We start from the raw sequence: 26,265 nt of genomic DNA, 5'->3' as shown, positions 1-26,265 counted from the left end.
ACAAATAAAAATTAAAATAAATAAATGCTCAATCAATTCATCAAAGAAAAGGAATACAGTAAACCAAAGAAGGAATTAATAAAGAAAAAACAGAAATAAATGTGTTAGAAAAGAGAAAGAACGAACTAATACATACACTCAAAATCCAATTCTTTGAAAATAAACCACTGGCTAACCTAATGAAGAAGTATTCAAAATCAGCTATGACAAAGTGAAAATAGCCATTAGAACAGAGTAAAGTGAAGAAAAACATGAGATTTCTTCACACAACTCTATGCGAACAAGTTTAAAAATCTAGATGAAACCGTTTTCTAGAAAAACACAATTTGCCAAAATTGACTTCAACAAAACCAAGTCTACTAATTTCGAAAAAAAATAAAGTCAAGAACTCCTTCATAAAATACTACCATACTCAGTTTCACATAGGAATTCTACCAAACTTTTAAAGAGCAGAAAATCCCAACACCACTTAAGATATTCCAGAACAAAGCAGGAGGAATATTTTATTATTATAAGGTACTTGGACTACCTGTGAAGCACTATAATGTTATTTGAAAGCAGGCTTGAATTAGCTGTAAATGTACACTGCAAACTCCAGGGCAACAACTAAAAAAAGTAAAAATAACAAGTATAACTGATATGCTAAGAAAGGAGAAAAAAATGGTATAATATAAAATGTTCAATTCAAACCATAAGAGGCACAAAAAGTGAACAACGAACAAGGGTAACGAATAGAAAACAGTAATAAATATAGTAGATAGAAATTCAACTATACCAATAATTACTTTAAACATCAATGGACTAAACGCACCAATTAAAACGGAAAGATTGTCAGAGTGGATCAAAAAACAAGACTCAACTATGTGTTGTCTATGAGAAACTAACTTTAAATATAAAGACACATATAGATTAAAAGGAAAGGGATGGAGAAAGACAGACTGTGCTAATACTAATCAAAAGAGAGTGACAGTAGCTATTAATTTCAAACAGAGCGGACTTCACAGCAAGGAAAGTTACCAGGGAGAAAAAGGGGCATTACATAATGATAAAGGGGTCAATTCTTCAAGAAGACATAACAATCCTTAATACATATGCACCTAAAAACAGAGTATCAAAATATGTGAGGTAAAAACTGATATAACTGCAAGGAGAAATACATGATCCACTATTACAGTTGGAGACGTTAACACCCCTCTATCGGACATGGACAGATCTAGCAGGCAGAAAATCAGTAAGAACATAGTTGAACTCAAAAGCATCATCAATCTACTAGATATACCTGACATCTACGAACTACTTCATCCAATGACAGTAGAATACACACTCGTCTCAAGCTCATATGGAACATTCACCAAGACAGACCACATTCTGGACCATAAAACACACTTTTAAAAGAACGGAAATCATACAATGTCTGCTAGGAAGACTAAATATTGTCAAGATGTCAGTTCTTCTTGACCTGATTGATTCATTGTACTGTCATGCGTCACCTAACAACGGGGATACATTCTGAGAAATGGGTGCTTAGGTGATTGTCATTGTGCAAACATCAGTGTACTTACACAAACCTAGATGGTATAGCCTACTATAGACCTAGGCTATATAGTACTAATCTTACAGGACTCCTGTCATATATGTGGTCTGTCATTGACTCAAATGTTGCTATGCGGTACATGACCATAATCCCAATCAAAATTCCAGCAAGCTATTTGGTGAATATCAACAAACTGATTCTAAAATTTATACGGAGAGGCAAAAGACCCAGGACAGCCAACACAATATCGAAGAAGAACAAAGTTGGAGGACTGGTACTACTTGACTTCAGGACTTATTAAAAAGCTACAGTAATCATGATATTGTGTAATTGGTGAAAGAACAGACAAAAGATCAGTACAACAAAGAGCCCAGAAATAAACCCACACAAACACAGTCAACTGATCTTTGACACAGGAGCAAAAGCAATACAATGGAGAAACAATAGTCTTTTCAACAAATGGTGCCAGAACAACTGGACACCCACACGCAAAAAAATGAATCTAGACACAGACCTTATGCTCTTCGCAAAAATTAACTCAAAATGGATCGTAGACCTAAATATAAAATGCCAAACTATAAAACTCCTAGAAGATAACACAGAATAATATCTAGATGACCATGGGTATGTCGATTACTTTTTAGATAAAACACCAAAAGCAAAATCCATGAAAGAAAGAATCAATAAACTGGACTTCATTAAAACTATAAACTTCCACTCTGTGAAAGATACTGTCAAAAGAATGAGGAGACAAGCCACGGAATGGAAGAAAATATTTGCAAAAGACACATCTGATAAAAGATTCTTATTCAAAATATACAAATAACTCTTAAAACTCAACAAGAAAACAACTAACCTGATTTTAAAATGGGCAAAAGACCTGAACAGACACCTCAAAGATGATATACAGATAGCAAATAAATATATGAAAAGATGATTAACATCATAAGTCATCAGGGACATGCAAATTAAAACAACAATGAAAGACCACTACACACCTATTAGAATGGCCAAAATCTGGAACATTGACAATATCAAATGCTAGAGAGAATGTGGAGCAATAGGAACTCTCATTCATTGCTGGTGGGAATGCAAAATGATAAAGCCACGTGGTAAGACAGTTCGGCAGTTTCTTACAAAACTAAACATATTTATACCATACAATCCTACAATTGTGTCATTCCTTGGTATTTGCCTAAATGAACTGAAAATTTGTGTCCACACAAAAACCTGCACACAGATATTTATAGCAGCTTTGTTCATAATTGCCAAAACTCGGAAGCAAGCAAGATGTCCTTCAACAGATGAACAGATAAACTGTGGTACATCCAGGAATATTAGTCAGTGATAAAAACAAATGAGCTATCAAGCCATAAACAGACATGGCAGAACCTTAAATGTATATTAATAAGTGAAAGAAGCCAATCTAAAAAGGCTACATACTGTACGATTCCTACAATACGACATTCTGAAAAAGGCAAAACTATGGAGACAGTAAAAGGATCAGTGGTTGCCAGGAGATGGGAGGAAAGAAGAATGAATAGGCACAGAGGATTTTCAGGGCAGTGAAACTATTCTGTACACTATAATGGTAGACACATGTGATTTTACATTAGTCCAATCCCAAAGAATGTACAACACCAAGAATAAACCCTAATGTAAAGTATGGACTTTGGATGATAATGATGTGTCAATACAGGTTCACTGATTTTAAGAAATGTGCCACTTTGGGGGGCTGGCCCGGTGGCGTAGTGGTTAAGGTCACGCACTCTGCTTCGGCAGCCTGGGGTTCATGGGTTCAGATCCCAGGCACAGACCTACACACTGCCCATCAAGCCACACTGTGGTGGCATCCCACATACAAAATAGAGGAAGACTGGCATGGACAGTAGCTCAGGGACAATCTTCCTCAAGCAAAAAGAGGAAGATTAGCAACAAATATTAGTTCAGGGCCAATCTTTCTCACAACAAAAAAAAAAAAGAAAGAAAAGAAAAATGTCTGCCAATAGAAGACTGGTAAAATAATGTACAGCACATTCACACAATGAAATATTCTGTAAATATAAAAGGCATAAGAAATATCTCTACATATTGCTATGGAATGGTCTGCGGGATATAGTGTTAAGTAAAAAAAAGCTAGGTAAAGACAAATGTATACAGTATGCTATCTTTTATCTAAGAAAAAAGAAGACATACGCCTACATAAATACTAATTTGTGTATATATGTATATATCACATATATGTGCATATGCATGTGTATATTTTAAAGTGGCAGGATAATCCAAAAACTAATAAAAAGTGGTTACCTATAAGGAATATGGTAGCGATCAAGAGAGAAAAGGTAGACTTTTCTGAATGTAACCTGTTTTGCAGATTTAACTTTGAAACCATGCAAAGCTTCTATATAATTAAAAAACAAAATTAAATCAAAAAGAAAAAAGAAACCTCTAAAACTAAAATCAAAATGAAATAAATCAACCCAAGTATGTATCAATTTTGTGGTTTAACCACATTCAGAACTGTTTGAAGTAACTTAAAATACAATAATTTGATTATATATTCCTAACAGACAGATTTCACAGATATCTCCCTAACAGGATATATCCTAAGAACTACAAAGAAATCTTAAACTGTTCTCAGTAACCATATTATTAGTAATACTATTGTTAATCGTTCTTCTGGAACTATTAAACATAAGATAATACAAATGAATGTCAACAGGGACCAAAACTTTCAGCATAAAAGGGATACAACTATAAAGTCAAAGAATTAGGTAAAAGTCCTGCAATTCTAAATTTGAATTAGTAGAACTCATGTTTGCTTGTGTTTTCAAAGAGAAGATACATATGTATTTCCTAGGTATGCCCAATGAAAAGCCTTAAAAACAACTAATCTAGTGGCAATAAGCTTCCAAGTAGTGGTCCTGAAACACCATCTCCCCATAAAAGAACCAGGGCTGTAGGGAAAAATGGCTGATTCCAGGTATAGGGTACAAAATATACACAATGGGCTGGGAATATCTTATCTTAACAGAAACAAACTATCAAGAATTACTGGGGTTGTGTCAAAATAACACAGGATATAATTGGACTTCATCAAAATTAAAAGATATTTTGAAAGACACTACAAAGAAAAAGAAAAGGCAAGTCATACACTGGGAAAACATATTTGCAATATATATATCTTACAAATGTTTGGTATTCAGAACGTATAACAACCACAAATCCGAATTAAGACAAATAATCGAACTTATCAGCAAAAGATGTAAACAGACACTTCACAAAAATATACAAATGGCCGATAAACTCATGAAAAGATGCTCAATATCACTAATCATCAAGAAACGCAAAGTAAAACCAGTACATACCCACTAGAATGGCTAAAATGAAAAAGACCAACAATTGGCAAGAATGTAAAGGAACTGAACCTCTCATACACTGTGGGTAGAGATGTAAAATAGAACAACCACTTTGGAAAACTGTTTAGCAGTTTCTTATAAAGTTAAAAATATACATACCATATGACCTAGCAATTCCACTCTTAAGTATTTACCCACAGAAAACATATGTCCACACAAAGACTTGTACACAAATGTTCATACCAGCTTTATTCATAATAACCAAAAACTAGAAACAACCCTAATGTGCATTATCTGGGGAACGGATAAACAAATTTTGATATATCCACAGAGTAGGACACTAGTCAGCAAAAAGGGAACAAACTACTGACACACACAACAACATGGCTAAATTTCAAAAACATCATGCTAAAGGAACCAAGACACAAGAATATATATTATCTCATTCTACTATAGCGACAGATCAGAGGTTGTCAGGAGCTGGGTTTCAGAGGGGACTAACTACAAAAGGACAAGAAGATATGTTCTGGGTTGATGAAAATGTCCTATATTTTGATTGCCGTGGTGGTTATACAGGTGTGTACATTTGTCAAGACTCAAATGGTACACTTAAAATGAATGCATTTTATTGTTTTCAAATTATATCACAATAAAGTACATTTGTGAAAAGAGCTCAGATCTAATATAAAGATCTCCCACAAGCTAGGGAAGAAACATTTGTGCAAAAAAAATAACAACAGTGGTACTGTATTAGAGTTGGAGACATCAATAAGAACTCATGATTAGCTTTATATAGATACATATGGTTACTAGTAATATTTATAGATATGTTTGTATATACACCAGTTAGTATATACACATGTATTTCTTTGCTCTGTCAGCTAAGACAGCCTGAAACAAATGTCACCCCAGTAGGAACAAGCACACCTAGCACCCAGAGTTTACCTCTCTCTCTTTCCCAGCCATTAGGCTATGAGAAAGCCCATGCGGCCCACACAAAGAGGCCCACAAGGAGAGGAACTGAGGCCTCCAGCTGACTGCCAGCATTAACAACCAAACGTGTGAGTGAACAAATCTTCTAATGATTCCAGCCTCCAGCATTCCAGTAGTTTAGCTGAGGTCCCAGACATCAAGGAAGAGATAAGCCATGCCTACTCTGCCCTTTCTGATTTCCTGACAGAATCTATGAACATAATAAATGGTTGTTTTATGGCAAGGTTTAGTAATTGGAACAACTCCTTTTAATGCCATCAAAAAATACTTTTGAAGACCATACCAGGCTAAAAACTTACTTTTTATACGAAATGAAAATTTTTATCTACATTTAAAAATCACCATAATTATCCCTGTACTATACATTATCAGATTTCTACCAGGTAGTATATATTATATCTCCACTTACACTCTTACCCTTCTCCTCTATGTCCTTTCCTTTGAAATAAACAACTCATTTGTTCTACTTAATCCTACAGAGATTTGCTTCCTAAATTTTTAATTTGGTGACTGTCTACTCTTCCTATTTTGCATTTACTCTGTTTTATTCTTTCCAAAGAATTTTCACATGTACGTTCTCACTTGGTTCTCACCATAACTTGTGACATATTGGTGGAGGTACACTTATTTTACAAATTAAAAAGCAAGGCCAAGAAGTTTACTCAGGATAGTTAGTAAAAGTGTTAAAGCCCTCTAACTTAAAGTCCTCCACTGCATGAGTCAGCTTTTTCTAACAGCTATAGTACTATCTCCTCCCTTAGTCAGTGTCACTTTTCCTCATCTAGCTAGAAATATCAAGACGTAGAAAAAGAACAAGGTAGGGGATTTTTTTGGGGGAAGGGGGTGGTAGGAGGAACAGTAATAGAACCAGGTAGGGGACAAGGAAGCAAAACTAATAACTATGTATATACATTCTGGGAGGTATAGTTCCCAGAGACAGGAAGCTTCATGTTAGAAATTAGTTTTCAATTCAGCATATCAGAGAACCAGGCATTAAGGGTAGGAAAAGATCTATTGTGTGTGCAAAGTCAAAATAGATAGCAACCTATAAGATACCTGAAATAGGCTGGAAGTTCGATAACCAATTTGAGATTCAGCTATAGACTGAGATCTGAAAAAGTAATTTGAATAGTAGTCATCTTAAATAGATCCAGAGTGGAGGTAAAGATAAATATCAAGCCTAAATAGATTCTCTGTTTGAAGATAAGTCATCATGTTGAGGTGGGGTAGAAAACAGGAGGAAATGGCTACTTGAAAAAATACTGGACAAGGCAAAGGGAACATCATTTTGAAGTCTCAAAAGAAAAACCTCTCAAAATGACTTATTATAGGAAGCAGAGGAGGTCATTAAAATGATGGGTTAAGAAAAAATATTTTTAAAAATATTACACACACTTGAAACATTATTCCAATTGTTTTAATTTCATATATGGGAGAGTAAATTAACAAAGATTCAAGGCTTTAAAAACAAAGATCATGAAAAGAGACGGATGGTGATAATGAATGCATAACAATGTGAATGTACTTAATGCCACTGAACTGTACACCTAAAAATGTTTAAATGGTAAATTTTATGTATATTTTACCATTTTAAAGATTAAAAAAAAAAAAGATCAATACATACAAATAAACTTAGACCACTGCCCATCTGCTCTGAGGTAAGATTTCAGGTGAGCAAAGGGATGCTCAAGGTACATCTCTAAATCCTAAACTAGGGGCCGGCCGGGTGGCGTAAGCAGTTAGGTGCACACGTTCTGCTGCAGCGGCCAGGGGTTTGCCGGTTCAGATCCCAGGCGCGCACCGACGCACCGCTTGTCAAGCCTTGCTGTGGTGGCGCCCCATCTAAAGTGGAGGAAGATGGGCACGGATGTTAGCCCAAGGCCAGTCCTCCTCAGCAAAAGGAGGAGGATTGGCAGATGTTAGCTCAGGGCCGATCTTCCTCACAAAAATAAAAATAAAAAAATAAAATAAATCCTAAACTAGATATCCTCCCACAAGGATGAATTATTTAATCCTCTCTTGAATGCAGCCACAAAGTTTCTCCTAAGAGGCAGGGATTCCCTATAGCACATGCATGCCCTACAGCACATGCAACAAATGCTTGAATATTCCTCATATCTGACTCTACATTCAGGGGTTTAATTTTGCTTTCAAAGCTAATTTATCTTTGTGCTCAAAAGACATAAAATAACAAGTCTCTGTTACAGAAGAAGAAAACACAATTCAATGACTGCATTTGAAAAGTTCTACTGACTGGCTGAAAGTATCTAGTGCATAAAAATGTAATATATTATTTCATAAGTGTTTTAAAATAGCATATTAATGTCAGTATAAGCACTGAAAACAGTGCCAAAAGTTAGTTGTCCATGATGATACGAGCCAAGTGTACAAAAGGGACCACAAACCAACTCTCTCTCCTCTCCATCTTAGTTAAATGTACAGAAAGCCTGTAGTTAGGCTTAACACCTACCCTCTACTCATTCTTTTGGTCATCAAATCCTATTGACTCTACCTCAAATAAGCCTCTCACTGTGTTAAATTCAGTTCCATTGTGTTAAGTTTGGTTCAGATCACCCAGACTAGCCCTTTCCAATAGAAATATAATGCAAGCTGCATATGTAATTTTAGATTTTCTTGTTGCCACATTAAAAAGAAAAAAGAAACAGGTAAAATTAAAATTTTGGTAATATATTTTATTTAACCCAATATATCTAAAATATTTTCAATGCAACATATAATCAACATAAAAAATTATTAATGAAATATCTGACTTTCTTTTTTTCGCACTAAGTCTTTGAAATTCAGTATGTATTTTACACTTACAAGACATCTTAATTCAGACTAGCTACATTGTCTGTTCAAGAGCCCCACTGGACAGCACAGACCTGGGACCACCAGGGATTCTCAACACTGGCTGGACATCAGAATCGCTTCTCATTTATTCAGTAAGTGAACTTACTAGTTTCAGGGTCTGGAGGTGAACTGGTGAACAAGATAGATCACTTCAGCCCTCGTCTCACACCCATATGCTATAATTCCTACACTCTAGCCACAGCTTCACAGGTTCTCAAACACACTAGTCTTTTAAAACTTCTTATTGTTATTGTGTTGGGTTTTTGCCTCTTCCTAGACTTTCACCCCTCCCCTCCCACATCTATCCTTCAACACCCAGTGCAAATGTCACTTCCCTCTGTGAAATGTTCTCTGGTTCCCCAGGCAGTTATTTATTCTCTCCATTGTGTGCTTTGCTCTTATCTCTCTGACATATTATCACACTCTACAGAATTACAATTTATCTATCTATGAATTTGTCTCTCCTCATGATCAGGGATTATCAACCTCATAACTCAGACACATTGGAGATCAGACCAGTGGCAGAGAAGGGGTGGATTTACAGTTAATCTGCGGAAAATCACATATATCCTATCTTAGCCATGCTATGTTATCTATGCTATAGTTGCCCCTACCTAACCTACATCAGATTTTCGCACAGAAATTCATTATGTGAAGATGAAGAGTCACATGTATTGCAGTAGGAAGGTATCATAGAAATGATCAGCACCTTTTATCCTGCCAGATAGTTTACTCAAAATAATTAATGCCCTGGTATCCTAGCTTATCAACAGTTTTCTCTAAGTTTAGATAGTGAATTCCCTAAAACCTGACCGCTCTTGAATCTCGTGACTCTATCCCTTACATGTGCATGAAGCTCAGTGCTGTGGAGGACTTTCTCACCTAGGGAAAGCAAGAATCAGGCTTTAAATTTCCTCACAAGATGCCAACTTCACTGTCTACTAAATTAATATGCTGAACATACACACCTTTATGATCAATAACACACTTATACTTAGATATCTGTTAACAACCTAAATCTACAATGCTGATGTTCATCTCCTATTAAGAGCCTAAAACCAATTTATATTAGAGATAAAAGTCTAAGAGCAATTCTAATACCAGTACATACCATTTACTAAGTAGTCATCATGGAATAGTCAGTCATGCTACTTTTTTACATGTATTTTCTCCACAGCAACACAGCGATATCGTTATCACCTCCTTTACAGATAAGGAAACTGACAGTAGAGTTAAATAACAATTCCTAAAGTAATGTGCTTAGAATATGAATTCCAAATGTCTGCCCTTTATACTAACTACAGTCCATCTAGCGGTGTGCTGGAGCCAGTTCACACTGACTCATAAGAGCCAACTGTTAAATTTTTAGGAACTGTGCAAGCCATTGTTAAACACAGCTATAATTAAAAACTAAATTCTATAAACTAACAATTAAACAAATAATACTAAAAACAAAGGTAATAATTATTCAAAACTCATTTCCTAAATATTTTAGTACATTTTACTCTTGTGCTTAATTACATTTATTGTATGTATGTATGTTCGTGTGTGTTTGCGTGTGTGTGTGTGTGACTACTATATAATGGTGTGAACTGAGTCTCTCTTCCCAACTCTGTATTCAGTGGTATGACTTTGGTAACTTGAAACTGACCCTGATGGGAGTATTTACACCAAAGAAATTGGCAAATCCTACAAAGCATGGCTTTTTTTCCCTGAGTTGTTGTTAAACATTTACCAGAAAACCAGAAAGAGTCCATTCATTATTCTGAATCAACAGGTTACTTCAAAAAGCAATACATATGCTCAGCCCCTACCTAGATATTCTAATTCAGTAGATCAGGAGTAGAGTATCTGCACGTGTATTTCGAAAAAAAGTCTCTCTCCTCTGAAAGAATTTTGATATATAGCTCCTGCTGAGAACTACTATCTGAGATTTCCAAAACGGTATTATGTATCTTACCAGACATTAGAAAGCTACATACTTAAAACTGCATTACTTTAGGTCACCAAAGATAAGTCTTTACAAACTATAACAGAAAACTGCAACACAGCATTTTTATTAAGGATCAAAAACAGCCACAGGAAAGCTTCTACATATCTTAAAATTTCAGAGGCTGTTGCTTATACAATTCAATAACTTTCATAAAACAAGTACGAGACAACTAGATATCCACATGCAAAAGAATGAGGTTGGACCCTTACTTCACACCATAAATAAAAATTCACTCAAAAGGATCAAAGATTTAGATGTTAAGAGCTAAAGCTCTAAGATTCTTTGAAGAAAACATAAGCATAAATTTCTGTGACCTTGACTTAGACACTGGTTTCTTAGATATGACACCAAAAGCACAAGTAACAACAAAAATACAGATAAATTGGATTTCACCAAACTAAAAACATTCGTGCTTTAAAGGACACACACCATCAAGAACATGAAAAGACAACCCATAGAATGGGAGGAAATTTTTACAAATCATATATATGAGAGACTTGTATCCAAAATATATAAAGAATTCTTACAAATCAATAATAAAAAGACAACCCAATTAAAAAATGAGCAAACAACCTGAAGAGACATCTCTCAGAAGATATACAAATGGCCAATAAGCACAAAAAATGATGTTCATCATCATTAGCCGTCAGGGAAATGCAAATAAAAACTACAATGAGGTTACCACTTCATACCCACTAGGATGGCTATAATCAAAAAGTTAGATAACAAATGTTGGCAAGGATATGGAGAATTGGAAACCTCATACACTGCTGGCAAGAATGTAAAATGGTGCAGCTGCTTTGGAAAACATTCTAGCAGTTCCTCGAAAGGTTAAACATAAGAGTTACCATATGACTCAGCAATACCACTCCTAAATATAAACCTAAGAGAAATGAAAACATATGTCCACAGGAAAACTTATATATGAATGTTCACAGCAGCATTATTACTCATAACAGCCAAATGTGCAAACAACCCAAATGAGTGAACTGACTGAATGATTCAACTGATGAAAGGATAAACAAAATGTGATATATCAATACACTGGAATATTATTCAGCAAAAACAAGGAATCAAATACTGATAAATCCTATAATTTTTCATGAGCCTTGAAAACACTATGCTAAGTGAAAGAAGCCAGTCACAAAAAACTACATATTGTATGATTCCATTTATATGAAATATCTGGAATAGGCAAATCTACAATGACAGCAAGTGGAATAATGGTTGCCTAGGGCTGGTGGTCGGTTGGGGGTATGGGGGATGACTGCTAAAGGGTATGGAGTTTCTTTTGGGGGTAATGAAAATGTTCTAAAATTGATTGTGTTGATGGCTGCATGACTCTGAATATATGAAAAACCCTGAAAGTGTACACTTTAAATAGGTGAATTGTATGGTATGTGAACTACATCTCAATAAATCTGTTACAAATAGACACACGAGTATGATACATTTCTTGAAAAAAAAAATAGCTCTAGGAAAGACTTCCATTCTTGAAAAACATCTATGTTTTCTTTTATTCAATAAACTACATCATAAATTCTGTACAAATTCTGTTTCTCTTCTGGTTTCATTGCCAGGAAATCACCAAAATTTTGTGGTCACATGTGCTTTCCTTTACCTAAGTTTTCCAGTACAGTTTCTGTCATTGTTTTAATTTAAGTGTTCTAGTGTAAGCCACTTCAATCTTTCTTGGAAGCAAGCAGGATATGATGGCTAGCTGGATTCTGAAAACTTAAGAATAGCTTTAGATACTCAGGATGCCCACCAAGGTACAGAAACCCTACGAAGTTCAGCTTGAGCTCTGCCAACCAATTCCCTTCATCTTAACTACCACTAAGAACTGAAACAATCAGAGAATTAGGAGTTTTTCCAGAGGACATTTTTCCTCTAAATTACATTATCCATATAAATATAATAATTATCCATATGATAATGTGATATTACACATTTACCATATAAGTAGCACACAAGATAATATTTAAAATGGAACATAAATAATAAATCACTACTGATATTCAACTTTGTTTCAGGAAATTCATTCCTACCCTAACAGGTGAGGATGAATCCTCCGTATTTCGTTTCTGGGACTCAGTGTCCACATCTTGGCGCTTGTTCTTCATTCTTTCTCTAAGATCTCCTGTAGGTCTTTCTGGTGACCTTTGAACCAAAAAACAAGAACAAAACAAAAAACAAAACAAAACAACAAAAATCTATATTTATATAATATTTTATAAGAATATATTTACAGAAATAACCTCATAAATCTCAATATAATTTTTCTGTCCATAGCTCCTATAGGTCAGAAGAATAATTCATTTCAGCTTAAATATTAATATATAAAAACTATGAGCATCACTTACAAGTTTTCTCCCAATACCAATCAAAACGTATACATTAAAATACCATAGGGTGGCAGGTACTGGTGATATGAATAAGAAACTATATGTGAGCTGAGAAAAAGGAATTTGTAATGAAAAGCTTAATTTGTTTCCGTATTAATCACATAAATATATTAGTTATATTTGAAAGCAAAAAGTAGGAAGATAAAGTTTTAAATCACAACACTGCAAAATTAATCTAGAAGCAATAATATTATCATCTACAACATCAACAACTGAGAAAATATTTTATGCATATTAAGAATCAAAGCAAACATACGAGTTTTTGTGTTATTCTTATAACTTTTCTTAAATTTGAAATTATTTCAGAATAGAAAATACTTAAAGGATTCAAAGCAAGATTTCAGACAGCGATTTTATATTCCACTATGGATTTTTTTTTAACTAAGGAAAAATACACATATTTATATTCAACGCTGGTAAGGCTTCATAATTTATACTGGAAATTTGATAAATGGCTGTTCAATTATTTTCACACCATTACTAACTGAGAAAAACAAAGCAGAAATAAAAAACGCACTGCCTTTAAAGAATATTCCTAGAGCCCCTTTTAAAAAAGGGCAATGAAAGTTAAGAAATGATGGTACCTCTTTGGCCACCAAAAAATACTGTATATAATATTTTTTAAAAGATATAAACAAATCACATAAATATTCACATCTATTTCAAGTACTAGTTAATCAATAAAATCAATTCCTTTAATTTATCAATCATTAACACAAATCACATGGTTAGTGAAGAAGTAATTTCAGTTAACTCACTTTAAAGGTTCTCATTAACATTTGCATGTACATTTTATAGATCTATATTAAATATTTTAACAGTTAAAGCTGAACTTTAAAATGGAACTTCTTATTAAGAACCAGTACTTAAATGCTTTAAATTATAAGTATGATGTACATGTAAATCTTATGTGCCCTGGTTTCCTTGATATAATAAAACAGTTTATTATAAACTTGTTCCTATCCTAAACAGTACCTAACAGAGTGCTCTACATACAGTGAATGCTCAATAAATGACTTATATGTCTTGCGACTAAATAAGCATTTCTGAAATACATTGCTTTTCTTTCCATCTTTGAATCACATTATGAACTATATTTTTCTTCCCTACAAAAAAAGAGAAAATACACAAATACAAAAGAAGTTATCAGATGGAAAAACACGCACAAAATAGTAAAATTATTTAAAAAATCCTTTATTCTAAGTCTAGTAATGACACTATTTTTTTCCATTTTAGACAAATTTCTCTGCCCACTTTCCTCAAAACTGTTTCTTGTATAAAAATTTTGAGTAAGTTAACAAATGTCAAAGATGAATTAAAGCATGTATTAAAAGTGTATTAATAATATAAACAAAACACTAAAATTATTTAAATAGTTTCTCTAAGCATGTGTTTATACAGGTAATTAAACTTATAAAGACTAATTTTCCCACATTAACAGAAGGAACAAATGACAATCTAAATACAAAAGAAGAGAGTATTCAGCATCACAAGTAAACTAAAATGTACAACGCTTAAGTAAACAGAAAGTCAACTAATGTTAAGGGTTTGAATTTTAAATTCTATTAAACTTCAAAATCTATACACACACACACGCAAATTCACCCAATTAAAAAAAAAAATCTCCAAATGCTAATGCTCAGTTTTCATATGTTGCTGCAGCAAAGCAATCAGCACATCCAATTTTAGGACCTGGTAAATTAGTTGTTTACCAATCAAGTTTAAACTGTTTTTGTGACAAAGTTTGTGTGTGTTACATCTTTAAACACTGTAACAAAATCACCATGGGGTAACCAAAAGAAAAATAAAAGGTCTTTATTAGAAAAGCTTAATTTAGCCTTGCCTTTATTAAAGGCAACATGATGTTCTAAATAGGCAGTACGTTTATCCACATATAAATACATATTTTTATTTACCTTAATACATTGTGATAAGGGATTTGGCAAATGCATTTTACCCTACAGAGCTTACATTAGATTCTTTTGTCATTAAGATTTGAATTTAGAACATCTTAAAAAGCTAAAATTATATCCCATTTAAATTTTAACATTTTAAGAGTTGAAAACAGTCTCTCACTAAAAATAAACCCATGAAATTCTACTGTCTTAAGCAGCACTTTAGTATATAATTGGGGGAGGGAGTAAGCCATACATATATTATAAAAAGATCTATTGTCAAACCAAGTAAACATTGAGCAAATAAATTAATTTTAAAGCAAACATTTTATTAATCTTGAAATTAACAAGCTAAAAAGATCTTGCTGATCTTTGAGTATAGATAAGACTACCACCAAGACAGAAAATCTGACCAAATACATAGTTTATTTCAGATTTTTATATTAAATAAATTACAAAAGCCATCTTCTAATAGTATATGAACAATTCATAGTTCTCAATTTACCTTCTATAATTGCTGCTATAACCTTTACCACGGGGTGAAGGGCCATGTACGAATCTACACGTGTTCCCATAGAGGCAGTTGCCAGTCTTCAGCCAGTTACGGCACTGTGTCTAAGAGACAGACATTACTGTGTGAATTTCATATTTATTCATATTTATTTCCGGAAAAAAGATGCTAGTGGGACAAAGTTAAAACAAATGATATCAAAATTCCAGCTAATCTATTACTCCCCAAATAACAAAAACATCAGGAAAAAAAAAAAAAAAAGAAAAACCCATAAACCCTATCACCATTTTCACTCCTTTTTATGAAACACATTTTAAAAAATTTACTGAACCAACATTCCTACAATACAACAACCTGTTCACTTTTATGATACAAATCAGTATTTCAAGAACAGGACTGCAAGAGAACCTCTGTGACTGTACTAATGACAACTCACCTCTGCTGTACTGCCAGTGCTGGGTCCAAGCCTCTCAAACACACTGGGTCTTCGGGATGTGCTATCAGATATGGTCTTGGTATTTTCCACTGTGACTTTCCTTCTAATTTTAGACATTTTGTACTACTTTAACCAAAAAAGAGAGAGGTAAAACTGTAAAATTCTTCAGTTTTAAATAACTGAGCCCATAACTTACAAGCAGATAAAATTCTAGATAATATTGTAAAATTACAAAGAATTTTCCTCATGAGAAAAAAAGGCATAGGAAAGGTCACACGTTAAACAGAGATAAACGGAAGCTATCTTCTAAGACACACATTAGCGCATTTATAACCACTTTGAAATCTGTTGGCTAGAATTTTACTTCTGCAGAATGAAAAAATAAGATTCTACTCAGACAGTTTTCATAGTACATTCGACCTCAGAAAACACACTACAAAATGTTTAGTTTCTAAGTTCCTTATAAAAGTTGTTTCAAAATTTAGTAACTATCTTTTAAGGAAAAGTGCTATCATTCTCCGTCAACTAGTTAACTGGAAAAGAAAGCTATGTCAAAGAAAATAGGAAAATAAAATCAGGTCAGAATTTTATTGAGAGTAGAAATTGTTTTATACAGTTTACATGACAACATTAGTTATGTTCCAAAAATCAGTTTGGGAGAAAAATGAATGCTACTCAAATATTTTCTTTGTCTTTAAAGGTCAAAGAAGAACGGTCTAATTAAGGATATGTATTTTCCAATAATATAAAAAAAAAATTTCAGTGTTGATAAAATGACTTTCTTTCAAAATAGGACACGCCACAGAACTAGAAAAAGTGAAGCTGTTTCTATAATTTATACTACATTGAACATAAAAGTCAAAGGTGCTAAAAGTAATGATCAGGCTACTTTACCATTATTAGTAACAAAAAAAAGAAAGACAAATTGTAAAAATATTTTAAAAAGTAAATAAAACATTAAAAACTAAAACCATAACAGAAAACTAATCTAAGTATATAATCAAGTGATTCAACTAGAAAATATCAGATAACAGTCATATGATATACATTAGAAACAATATTAAATTCTAGACCTAGAATAACCTAGAGAGTATACATACTACTGTGGGAAATGGGGAGGAACTGCCTAACTGTGAGAAAGAAAAAAGAACTAAACCATATCACACTTTATAGAATCTAAATGTTAGCTGAAATCTTATTAGTAGACAAAAGTTACTAGAATGAACCATGACAACTAAAGAAGTACAAGTTCCATTTGGTATAGAAGTGGTCTCTACAAACTTCACAAATGCTCTTTAATGTGGTTTCAAAGTAAAGACATATCACTTGAAAGGAAATTAAATCAGTGTAGTACCAAATCAAAACTAAAAAAAAAAAAAAATTATAAACAATGTTTGGTTCAGTTAGATACTTCTTTTCAGGTCACATTTTAAAAGGATCCAAAGAATAAGGACAACTTTTGACAAATGAACAAAGAGAATGAACCAAGAAGAAAAGATGAAATGATACAATATGGTAGTTTTAAATTGGGAAGATGTATATTCTTCTTATTCTTCAATATAAAATGTAATCAATATTTTAATACCAATTAATTTTTAATGACTTAAAACAGTTAAAAAATAACTTTAAATCAATTACAAATTTTTAATAAGTAGGGTAGAGTGTCACATATATGACCAAGAATTTGCTACAACATAAAATCAGTTATGTATCAATTGTTCTCCAAGTAAGGAACTATATACAGTCAACCCTACATACTGGAGTTAGTATTTTAAGATAATCTTTGATTTAACTTTACTTGGGCTCATTCTCAGCCCAAATGTGAATTTACAGAGGAAAAGTTGGTAAAATTTCACATGTCCATTTGATTTACTGAACATAAAGAACTAAAAGCCAAGATAAATGGAGCCAAGACAGATCTTCTAGAAAATGTAGAGCTTTGATAAACTGAGAAAACACTTTGATACAATTCATAACTGAGCAGGATTCAATAAGTAAATATGTCACAAAATATACAGGAAAAGTTAGAACAAAAACAAATTTTCAAAGTTTCATTATATTTTACTATAAATATTAATACAGAGATGTACATTGTAATCCCAATTCACTAATTCAATTTTAAAAACATTTATTAATAAATTTAAAATTGAATGTGTTGTAAAAGTTCCTTATTACCTATTATTATTTATCTAGAACTTGGAAAACAGGCACACCATCCCCCCACACTGCCTCAAGACTAACCCTAACCTTATATTTTTCCCTCCACTAGCAATGGAAATGGTTTCTTCTGCCCCCAAAACTCCTATTCCCAACATGCCCCGACTCCAACACACCCTCCTACAAAAAAATCAAGGGTAGCTTTTTCCACAGTTGGGGCAACAAGCTATTTATTATGATACTTAAAACAATGGTCATCTATCCTCTCCTTTCTTGTTGTTCTGAGGGTTCCAGGTATCAACTCGACTGTTTCTCCTCCTGTTCTGTAACCTGTTGCTTCCATCAGCACTCCTCTGCTCCCCTGACCCACTGCTGGAAAGCAGGGTCTCACAGCTTATCTCTAATCCTAGATCCCTAATGTAAGCTTTGAAGATTTCCAAGGGTTTGGACTGCTATGTCAAAGACAATCAAGCAAGGACTAATGATCCAATCAATCTTACCCTTCTCCTCGTATTCACCAAAAAAAGTTCCTTCCCACAGAGACACAGCTGCTTTTACAGGTGACATCAAGAACTACTCACAATTCACCTACACAATGATGATCCCAGGAATTTCACCTCTAGCTACTGTTTTCCAACTTAGGAAAGAACAGCAATGAAGTAAAGATGTGTACTCCTCTTTTCTCAGAGTCCAACAGTGTCAGATCTTACCCTAAAATGGCACTGAGTTTGAGTAGCAGGTCTAGGTTACAGGGAGACCCGCCCCCAAAAAACACACAAAAAAACCTTCCATCTATTTATCTATCTGAGGCAAAAAGGGAAAACATAGGAATTGAAGTTTTCTAATAGAAAGGAAGAGGAATTCTTCTGATCATCTATCTAGGAACTTCTATCAGTAATCAACAATAAGTTATCTAAATATTATTACTGAAACATTCATGATTTTACATAGATAAAATGCTTTATGCTTACAAAGAATATAAAATATAATATTTTAAATCCTATTTGTCTAAATATATACACATAATTCACAACACACCAAGAAAGCATTTACTCATATGTATTAATTAATTAATTTAAAACTATGTTACCAACTAATGTGACTTAATTAGAATTTTCAATCTAAAAATTTGGGCCCACAAAGGAAGGTAAATATCATAACCAAATAAAATGTAGATTTAACTGAGGAGGGAAAATACTTTTCCAATTAATATCTGAATAGGCTTCAATATGAAGTAAATACTTCAAAATATATAATAGAAGTTAGAAACAATAAAATTAGATAAAAATGTAAATATTAAGGTCTTCTCTAGCTCAGAGACTTTGAAAGTTTTCCCTCCAGTTTTACTTTCAAATTACTCTTTGGCTTTAGGCTGCCATCACACTGTCAGCCACATCATCATGTCTTTCCCAAACACCAGCATTACTGAAGTCAGAGTGACATTGGTGAAAGTCTATTAAGTTATTTTCCTAATTCTCCTCTCTGTTGGCAGAGTGAACAAATATCAGAAGTTTTTATTATATTTTTCCAGTTGGAAAAAAAAAAAAAAACCTGGGAGACACAAAGTTTGAATCTAGTAAGATACAACAAAAGAGGGTCTTCACAAATCGGAACTGTCTCTCTCTCTCCTAAAACTTAACAAATATCACAATGTACCCAAAAGCTTCAACAAATATGGCTGAGAAAGGAGAAACATACAGGGGCCTCTTTTTGAATAATTAATTATTTCTGAAGCCTAATGACTAAAATCTTGTCAATAAAATATGTATCAGTTTTAGTATTCTCACTTCAATCCATAATTACATCTTTTTGAGGTCTCATCTTCTGGTAGCACAAATGAAAGTATCAACCACTTTAATCTGAATGAGTAGCAGCATAACATTAAGATATTGTCAAATAATTAAGCAATTAAAACTACATAAATATACCAACTGGTAGTAGAATAAATCCCTATCCACGGAAGTTCTAAAATTAAAAGAGTTTTATTAAAAAATAATAATAAGGGTTATAAAATATATACATTAAATAAAAATAAAATATTTTCATATTTATATTTCATTTATTTATTTTTCTTTTGAGGAAGATCAGTCCTGAGCTAACATCCGATGCCAATCCTCCTCTTTTTGCTGAGGAAGATTGGCCCTGAGCTAACCTCCGTGCCCATCTTCCTATACTTTATACGGGACGTCGCCACAGCATGGCTCGACAAGCTGTGCGTCTGTGCACGCCTGGGATCCGAACTGGCGAACCCCGGGCCGCCGCAGCGGAGCGCTGCACTTAACGGCTTGCATCACCGGGCCGGCCCTATATTTCATGTTTTTGAAAGAAAAAAGTTAAGTTTATTCGATGCATAGTCTGGGAGCATTTTTTTAAAAGAACTTTCTACAACAATCTTGCAGATTGCTTATATGAGATAAGACTAAAACAGTTCCAAACTGAATTCCCAACAAAACTGACAGAACTAAACTGACTACACTGGTATGAGCAAGGCAATACTGTAGCACTGTACAGAAAAAATAATTTATTAAAAAGACTATGCACAGAGAATATCCCATGATGGCAACTACTATAAAGTAAAGTAAACCGAACTGCAACATACAAAACTATCAAAAAAGAATAGAAGACACTTTATATATCAACACCAGTTAATGTTTCAACTGCTACTAAATATCTGCTGAAATAGGTCCAACTCCATATGAAAAGGAGTGTGGGAGGTGGGGGCGGTCGGGAAGATTAACAACCACTGAAAACCAATTCTTCAAATAAATATAAGTTAAACAATTTTGCTTTCTCTATGTAAATACCAATGCATATTATAATACAAATTCACACCGATAACATTAAAATTTTAACTTGAACAGAAGTTAACATAGCATTCACTTACCGGATTTTAGTTTTAATTTACAGATATGAAATTAGATTAATTTGCATATCTTAAAATATGCAATCAATGTTCATTTCAAATCACCAATAATTAGAAAGCCAGTAAGAGGCATGTATGTGATAAAATTAGATGCTACCAGACCCACACAGCAAAAGTCTTAGTTTCACGGTGCAGCTATTTTTACAGACACATTTAAATGGTTACATACCTGCATCAATATTCTTAGTCTCTTGTTGAAACTGTCATATTATAATCTAAGTGTTTCACTAAGAAATTGGAAATTATTTGAAAATCTACAGATGTCCATAAAACTCTCCAAAATATTGTCGCTTTAGGTACTAAAGGCAGTAATTTCAAATATTACGGAACTACACTAACCGTCACCATATATGCATGGATGGTATGGATTGTACTGCATAAGCATTTGGATTTACTGCAACAGTATCATGGACTTTGAAAACTTGAGGTGTGAAGATCTTTTCCAAACTTTTTAAATTATTTCTTCAAAAAACCAAAAACCTGGAGAGACTGCATACGCCCATTAATTTTCAAAGTGGTTCAAATTATTGAAACACTCGCAATATAACCGAATATCTTGACACTACGCTCCACAAACAAGATCCTACCAATATCATTCAAGTAGTATCAACTCTGAATAATTTTCCAGCCACATAAATTATTTCAACCTATTTAGAAAAAGATAATGCCAAACATCAGACACTCTCCTTTCATTCCACCTTCCCCGGTCTGATACATAGTTGCCAAAAGTAACTACCTAGGGAATGTGAAGATAAAGTAGCACTCCTCAACTCCCAGGACCTAAGTCGTTAAGTTATCACTGCTGGGAAATAAATAAGACCAAATACAACCAAAAGTAAGATAGTTTTTCCTAACAGGTCTGGAACGCGTAAAGAGGAAGCCTTTAAATCTAACGCCCTATTCCTGCACCTTTCCATCGCATATAAAGGCGAATACCGCGCAAGGGTTCCCAAGCTCACATCACACGGTAGTAACTGGGCACAACCTTTGTCTGAATCCACCTTTCCCTTAACAAAACTCGCAAGAATCAGAACGAGGGCGAGAAACGAGGCCTGAGCACAGGGAGCCATTGCAGAGTTGAGGGTGGGATGCTCAAGGAGAGCTGAAAATCCCGGCGGGACTCAAGCGGGGGATGGAGGACAACGGGGGGCCTCCCCATCCCGGGTCCGCCCAACGCCTTTCCCCCGATACCCACACCAATTCACAGAATTCAAGCTTACCTCCTCCCCGAGCTCCCGTCGCAAGCACAGTCCGCAGGCGCCACCGCCGCCACCGCTCCGAGGAGCGGGGGAGGCGACTCTCTGTCCCCGCGCCTGCCCCGGGAAGACGACGACTAGGAGAAGGAGGTGCGCGCGCGGCTCCCGGGAACCGGCCCTCGGCTAGCGAGGGGACCCCGGGGCGGCTGAGAAGCGGGACCCGCCCGCCGCTTCGCCAGGGTCAAGCGAGACTGGAAGGTAGGAAGAAAAAGGGCGAAGAAAGACTGGGGGATAATAAAAGGCAACGAAAACACTACCAGGCCGCTAAGCAGTAGGATCGCCTCAAGATGCCGCCGGAAGTCAAGGTTTGCCCTGTTCCTCTGTGCACAGAAGCAGCTTCCGGCCGGCGGATTAGTCGTCAGCGCGCAGGCACCGCCCCTTCGTAGCCACTCCCCCCGGGGGTAGGGTCGACACCGAGGAGTCGAAATCATCAAATCTTTGTGAGGGAGCGCTGGGAAGGAAACCGGGAAGCACGAAGAGCCAAAATTCCCAATTAAAAGTGAATTTAAGAGTTTCCTCCTTTTATTACATAATTTCTTACAATAAACAGCTGTATAAATGGGCACAATGCCACATTTGTTGTCGACAGTAACTACAGCCATTCGTTCACTCGCTCCACGATGTTGATTGAGCGGCTGAGCTGGGGCGACCGGCCGTGTTTATCCTGTTTTTGATTCACCTCGGCTTTCTAGGCCATCGCCTATTACTGTGGAGCAAACGGAATGCACGATTGTGTTTTTAAAAGTGCGAGCAGAAATTTATTGATAATTTGGAGCAGAAATCTTTACTGTACTTCTGACCACGTTTCGTTTTGTGGTTTAGGGTCCGATGATCTTCATGACACTGGTTATTAAAATTGCTTGAGGGGGCCGGCCAGGTGGCGTAGCAGTGAAGTTCGCGCAGTTTGCCTTCAGTAGCCCAGTTTGCGGTTGGGATCCTGGGTGAGGACCTACTCACTGCTTATCAAGCGGTGCTGAGGCGGCGTCCCACATAGAAGAGCTATAACTCTACGACTATGACACACAGCTATGTACTGGGGCTTTGGGGAGAAAAAAGAAAAAGAGGAAGATTGGCTAACGCGCAGGGCCAATCTTCCTCAAAAAAAAAAAATTGAGATGGCTAGTAAAACGTTGGGAATCAAAGAAAAAACCAGTACCTAACCTCTTACAAATTAAAAAGAAACAAGGAAAAATGTGAATCCTTGTCTGCCTTAATTTTAAAGTATCATTTATTTTGTTCTTTGACAAAACCAAGGAATAGGAAAACGTTTTATCAAAACTACTGATAAAACTTAAAAAGAAACTGGTACAATGATTTGGTCTTCTTGGAATCAGTAAATTAAAATAGGAGAGCAGAGTGAAAAAATCAAGGGCATTAAACATTTCTGACGACATGCCAAGCTATTTTAGAGACAGCAGCGAGAGCTTCTGTACAAGTGGGTTTGATATAACGCTCTGGCAGCAAGAATCCAAATCTGCCTGTATCTCGAAGTTCAATTGTAAACGAATATTTGATACCCAAGTCATAGATCCAGTCATCCGAACCTCCAGGAGCTAGGTCTACAAGAAGAAAAAAGAAATTACTTTTTGAAATGCAGATGGTTCAAATTAACTAGAAAAATGAGATATTTGACCTAAAAATGAAAATTGCTTTCCTCTTTTCTGATTATTACTACGTTTCTGGTAGAAAATGGAGATTGAAGGAAAACAGGTTAAGGAAAACAATAAAAATTATCCATAACCCTACCAAGGAGTGATAATCACCATTAACGTTCTAGTGCTTTTTTTCCCCCGGGGCATACTTTAACATACTTAATATTTTCTACATAAATAAGACCATCCTATACATGTTGTTTTGTAACATTTCTAAACATAATTGATGGTGACCAGCTTTCTGTATTAATGAGTTCAAATCTACATTATTATTTTCAACGATCTCATAGCATTGCATTGTAAAGCTGAATATAACTAATTTAAATAATTATTTATTTGGAGACCTTTATATTTTTTCTAATTTCTAATTAAACAACTTTACAATGAACATCTTTGCTTATACATAATTGCTTCTTTGTTTCTTTACAATATTCCTTCCTAGAAGTAGATTTGCTAGTCTAAGCGTATGTACTTTTTACAATTATGCTACATGTTGCCAAATAGCCTTCAAAAGAATTGAACTAATTTATACCTCCACTAGCAGGGTATGAATAGCCCACTCACCCCTCCCACACCATCCATGGGAGTTATGCATTTCTGGCAATTGTATGGGTGAAAAATAATATTGAATTATCCACTTAATGTTTCTTTGATTACCACTGACCTGAATATTTTGTTTGGTATATTTATTGTCCATCTTTAATATTTTTTATCAATTGTCTTTGCTCATTTCTCTACTTGATGCATTTTATAGATTGTTTATAAAAGCAACATTTGGGTTATTAGCCCTGTATAATATGTGGAGAATTTTCTTTCTTATTTCATTATTTAGCCCTCAACTTGGTTTATGGCAAGGTTTTATATTAAAATATTTTGTATATCTGGAATTTATTTTGGAGAAAAACATGTTAGTAATCCAATTAAATGTTTTTTCTAGGAAACATGTCAGTTTTTCTAGCCCTATTAATTGAATAATATACCATTCTAACTGGTTGAAACGCCTTCTTTATGAGATACTAGACCTCCTTAGATATTTGAGAATCTTTCTGTACTCACTACTCCCTTCTATTGATCTGTTTCTTCCAGGCTCAGTTTCACAATCTTAATTACTATAGGTTTATGTGTTTTAATACCTGGTTGGGGCAAATTCTCTCTTATTAGTCGTTTTTCAGAATTTTACTAATTTATTCTTCTAATTAATTTATTCTTCCAAATGAACTTCAAAATCGTTTGTGTTCATTGAGATGGCATTAAATATACAAATTAATTTAGAACACTAACACATTTTTTATATTGCTTTTCCACTCAAAAACATGGTAGGTTCCTCCTTTTATTTGTCTTCTTTTATGTACATCAGTAAAATTTTCTAGGTTTTTCATTTAGATCATATGGATTTGTGTGTGTACACACATATATACATTTAACAATGAATCTATATATGTGTGTATTTATTTGTCTATATGTGTGCATGTGTATGTAAATACATGTAGAGGGGTAGTAGGATCTTTTTTCCATTTTATTTTCTACCTGATTATTTTTGGTATATAAGAAAGTTATATATTTGTGTATATTTAGTTCATAGTCAGCCACCTTACTCAACTCTTTGATTTTTACTAATATTTTTGGTTGATTTTCTACTGTTTTCTAGGTAGACAATCATATAATATGCAAAGTGATCATTTTTGGCTCTTTCTAATACCTATACTTGAATTAATTACAAAGGTGTTTACTGAAGCATTGTTTATATTATTGAAAAATATCCATCAATAGTGGGTTAGTTAAGTTATGCATTCATTCAGCAAATATTTCTGACACCCATTGTTAATATTTGGCATTTATTCCTCCAGCCATTTTCCCATGCTTACTCACACATACACACAGATGTGTACTGAATGAATGAATGTGTGGAGATGAACTGATTTCATCATGACAGGAAGTTGCTCTATAAGCTCCTCCTGCCCTGAGGCACTATGGTCGTGCTTTAGGGAACACTAGTAGAGAAAAGAATGGGAATCAAGAAAGCTCTGAACTATGAAAGCCAATTTTGGGATTCTTTTGTGACAGAGAGAGGACCTGGGTCAGCAAAGGCAGCAGTGGACCAGTGACACCAAGAGACAGAGATACCATGTAGACCAGTCTGGCCCCAGTTTGTTCTGAGACAATTTGGGGTGGTTGAGGAGGAAGAGGACTTTCTACTAATAGGGCATCTGGTGCTCAAGCAATTTATTGAAAATAATATGAATGTGTTTTTATACCCCTGTAGATCATACCTGCTAAGGGAAACTCAGGGCTTTGAAT

General features: G+C 34.6%; 2 protein-coding genes across 8 annotated transcripts in view; both read right to left on the bottom strand.

The window, feature by feature from the left end:
• ZC3H13 (zinc finger CCCH-type containing 13) overlaps positions 1-22,619 on the bottom strand; it is a 95,998-nt gene extending 73,379 nt beyond the window's left edge. For 5 of the 6 annotated variants that reach the window (XM_058548187.1, XM_058548189.1, XM_058548190.1 and 2 more), the window contains exons 1-4: positions 22,280-22,619; positions 15,980-16,105; positions 15,538-15,647; positions 12,781-12,892 (exon numbers count right to left, since the gene is read on the bottom strand). In XM_058548187.1, coding sequence (XP_058404170.1) covers positions 12,781-12,892; positions 15,538-15,647; positions 15,980-16,096 — 339 coding nt within the window. In that variant the 5' untranslated portion in view covers positions 16,097-16,105; positions 22,280-22,619. The remainder of the gene's footprint in view (positions 1-12,780; positions 12,893-15,537; positions 15,648-15,979; positions 16,106-22,279) is intronic. The other variant, XM_058548188.1, reaches the window with a different exon arrangement.
• Positions 22,620-23,689: 1,070 nt separating this feature from the next.
• The window catches only part of CPB2 (carboxypeptidase B2), a 47,624-nt gene continuing 45,048 nt past the window's right edge, over positions 23,690-26,265 (bottom strand). For both annotated transcript variants that reach the window (XM_058547690.1, XM_058547691.1), the window contains one exon: positions 23,690-23,874. In XM_058547690.1, coding sequence (XP_058403673.1) covers positions 23,690-23,874 — 185 coding nt within the window. The remainder of the gene's footprint in view (positions 23,875-26,265) is intronic.

Source organism: Diceros bicornis, chromosome 9 (genome assembly GCF_020826845.1).
Source record: "Diceros bicornis minor isolate mBicDic1 chromosome 9, mDicBic1.mat.cur, whole genome shotgun sequence".
Lineage (NCBI taxonomy): Eukaryota > Metazoa > Chordata > Mammalia > Perissodactyla > Rhinocerotidae > Diceros > Diceros bicornis.
The sequence above is the reverse complement of the archived record's forward strand: the minus strand, read 5'-3'. Positions and strand labels throughout refer to the sequence as shown.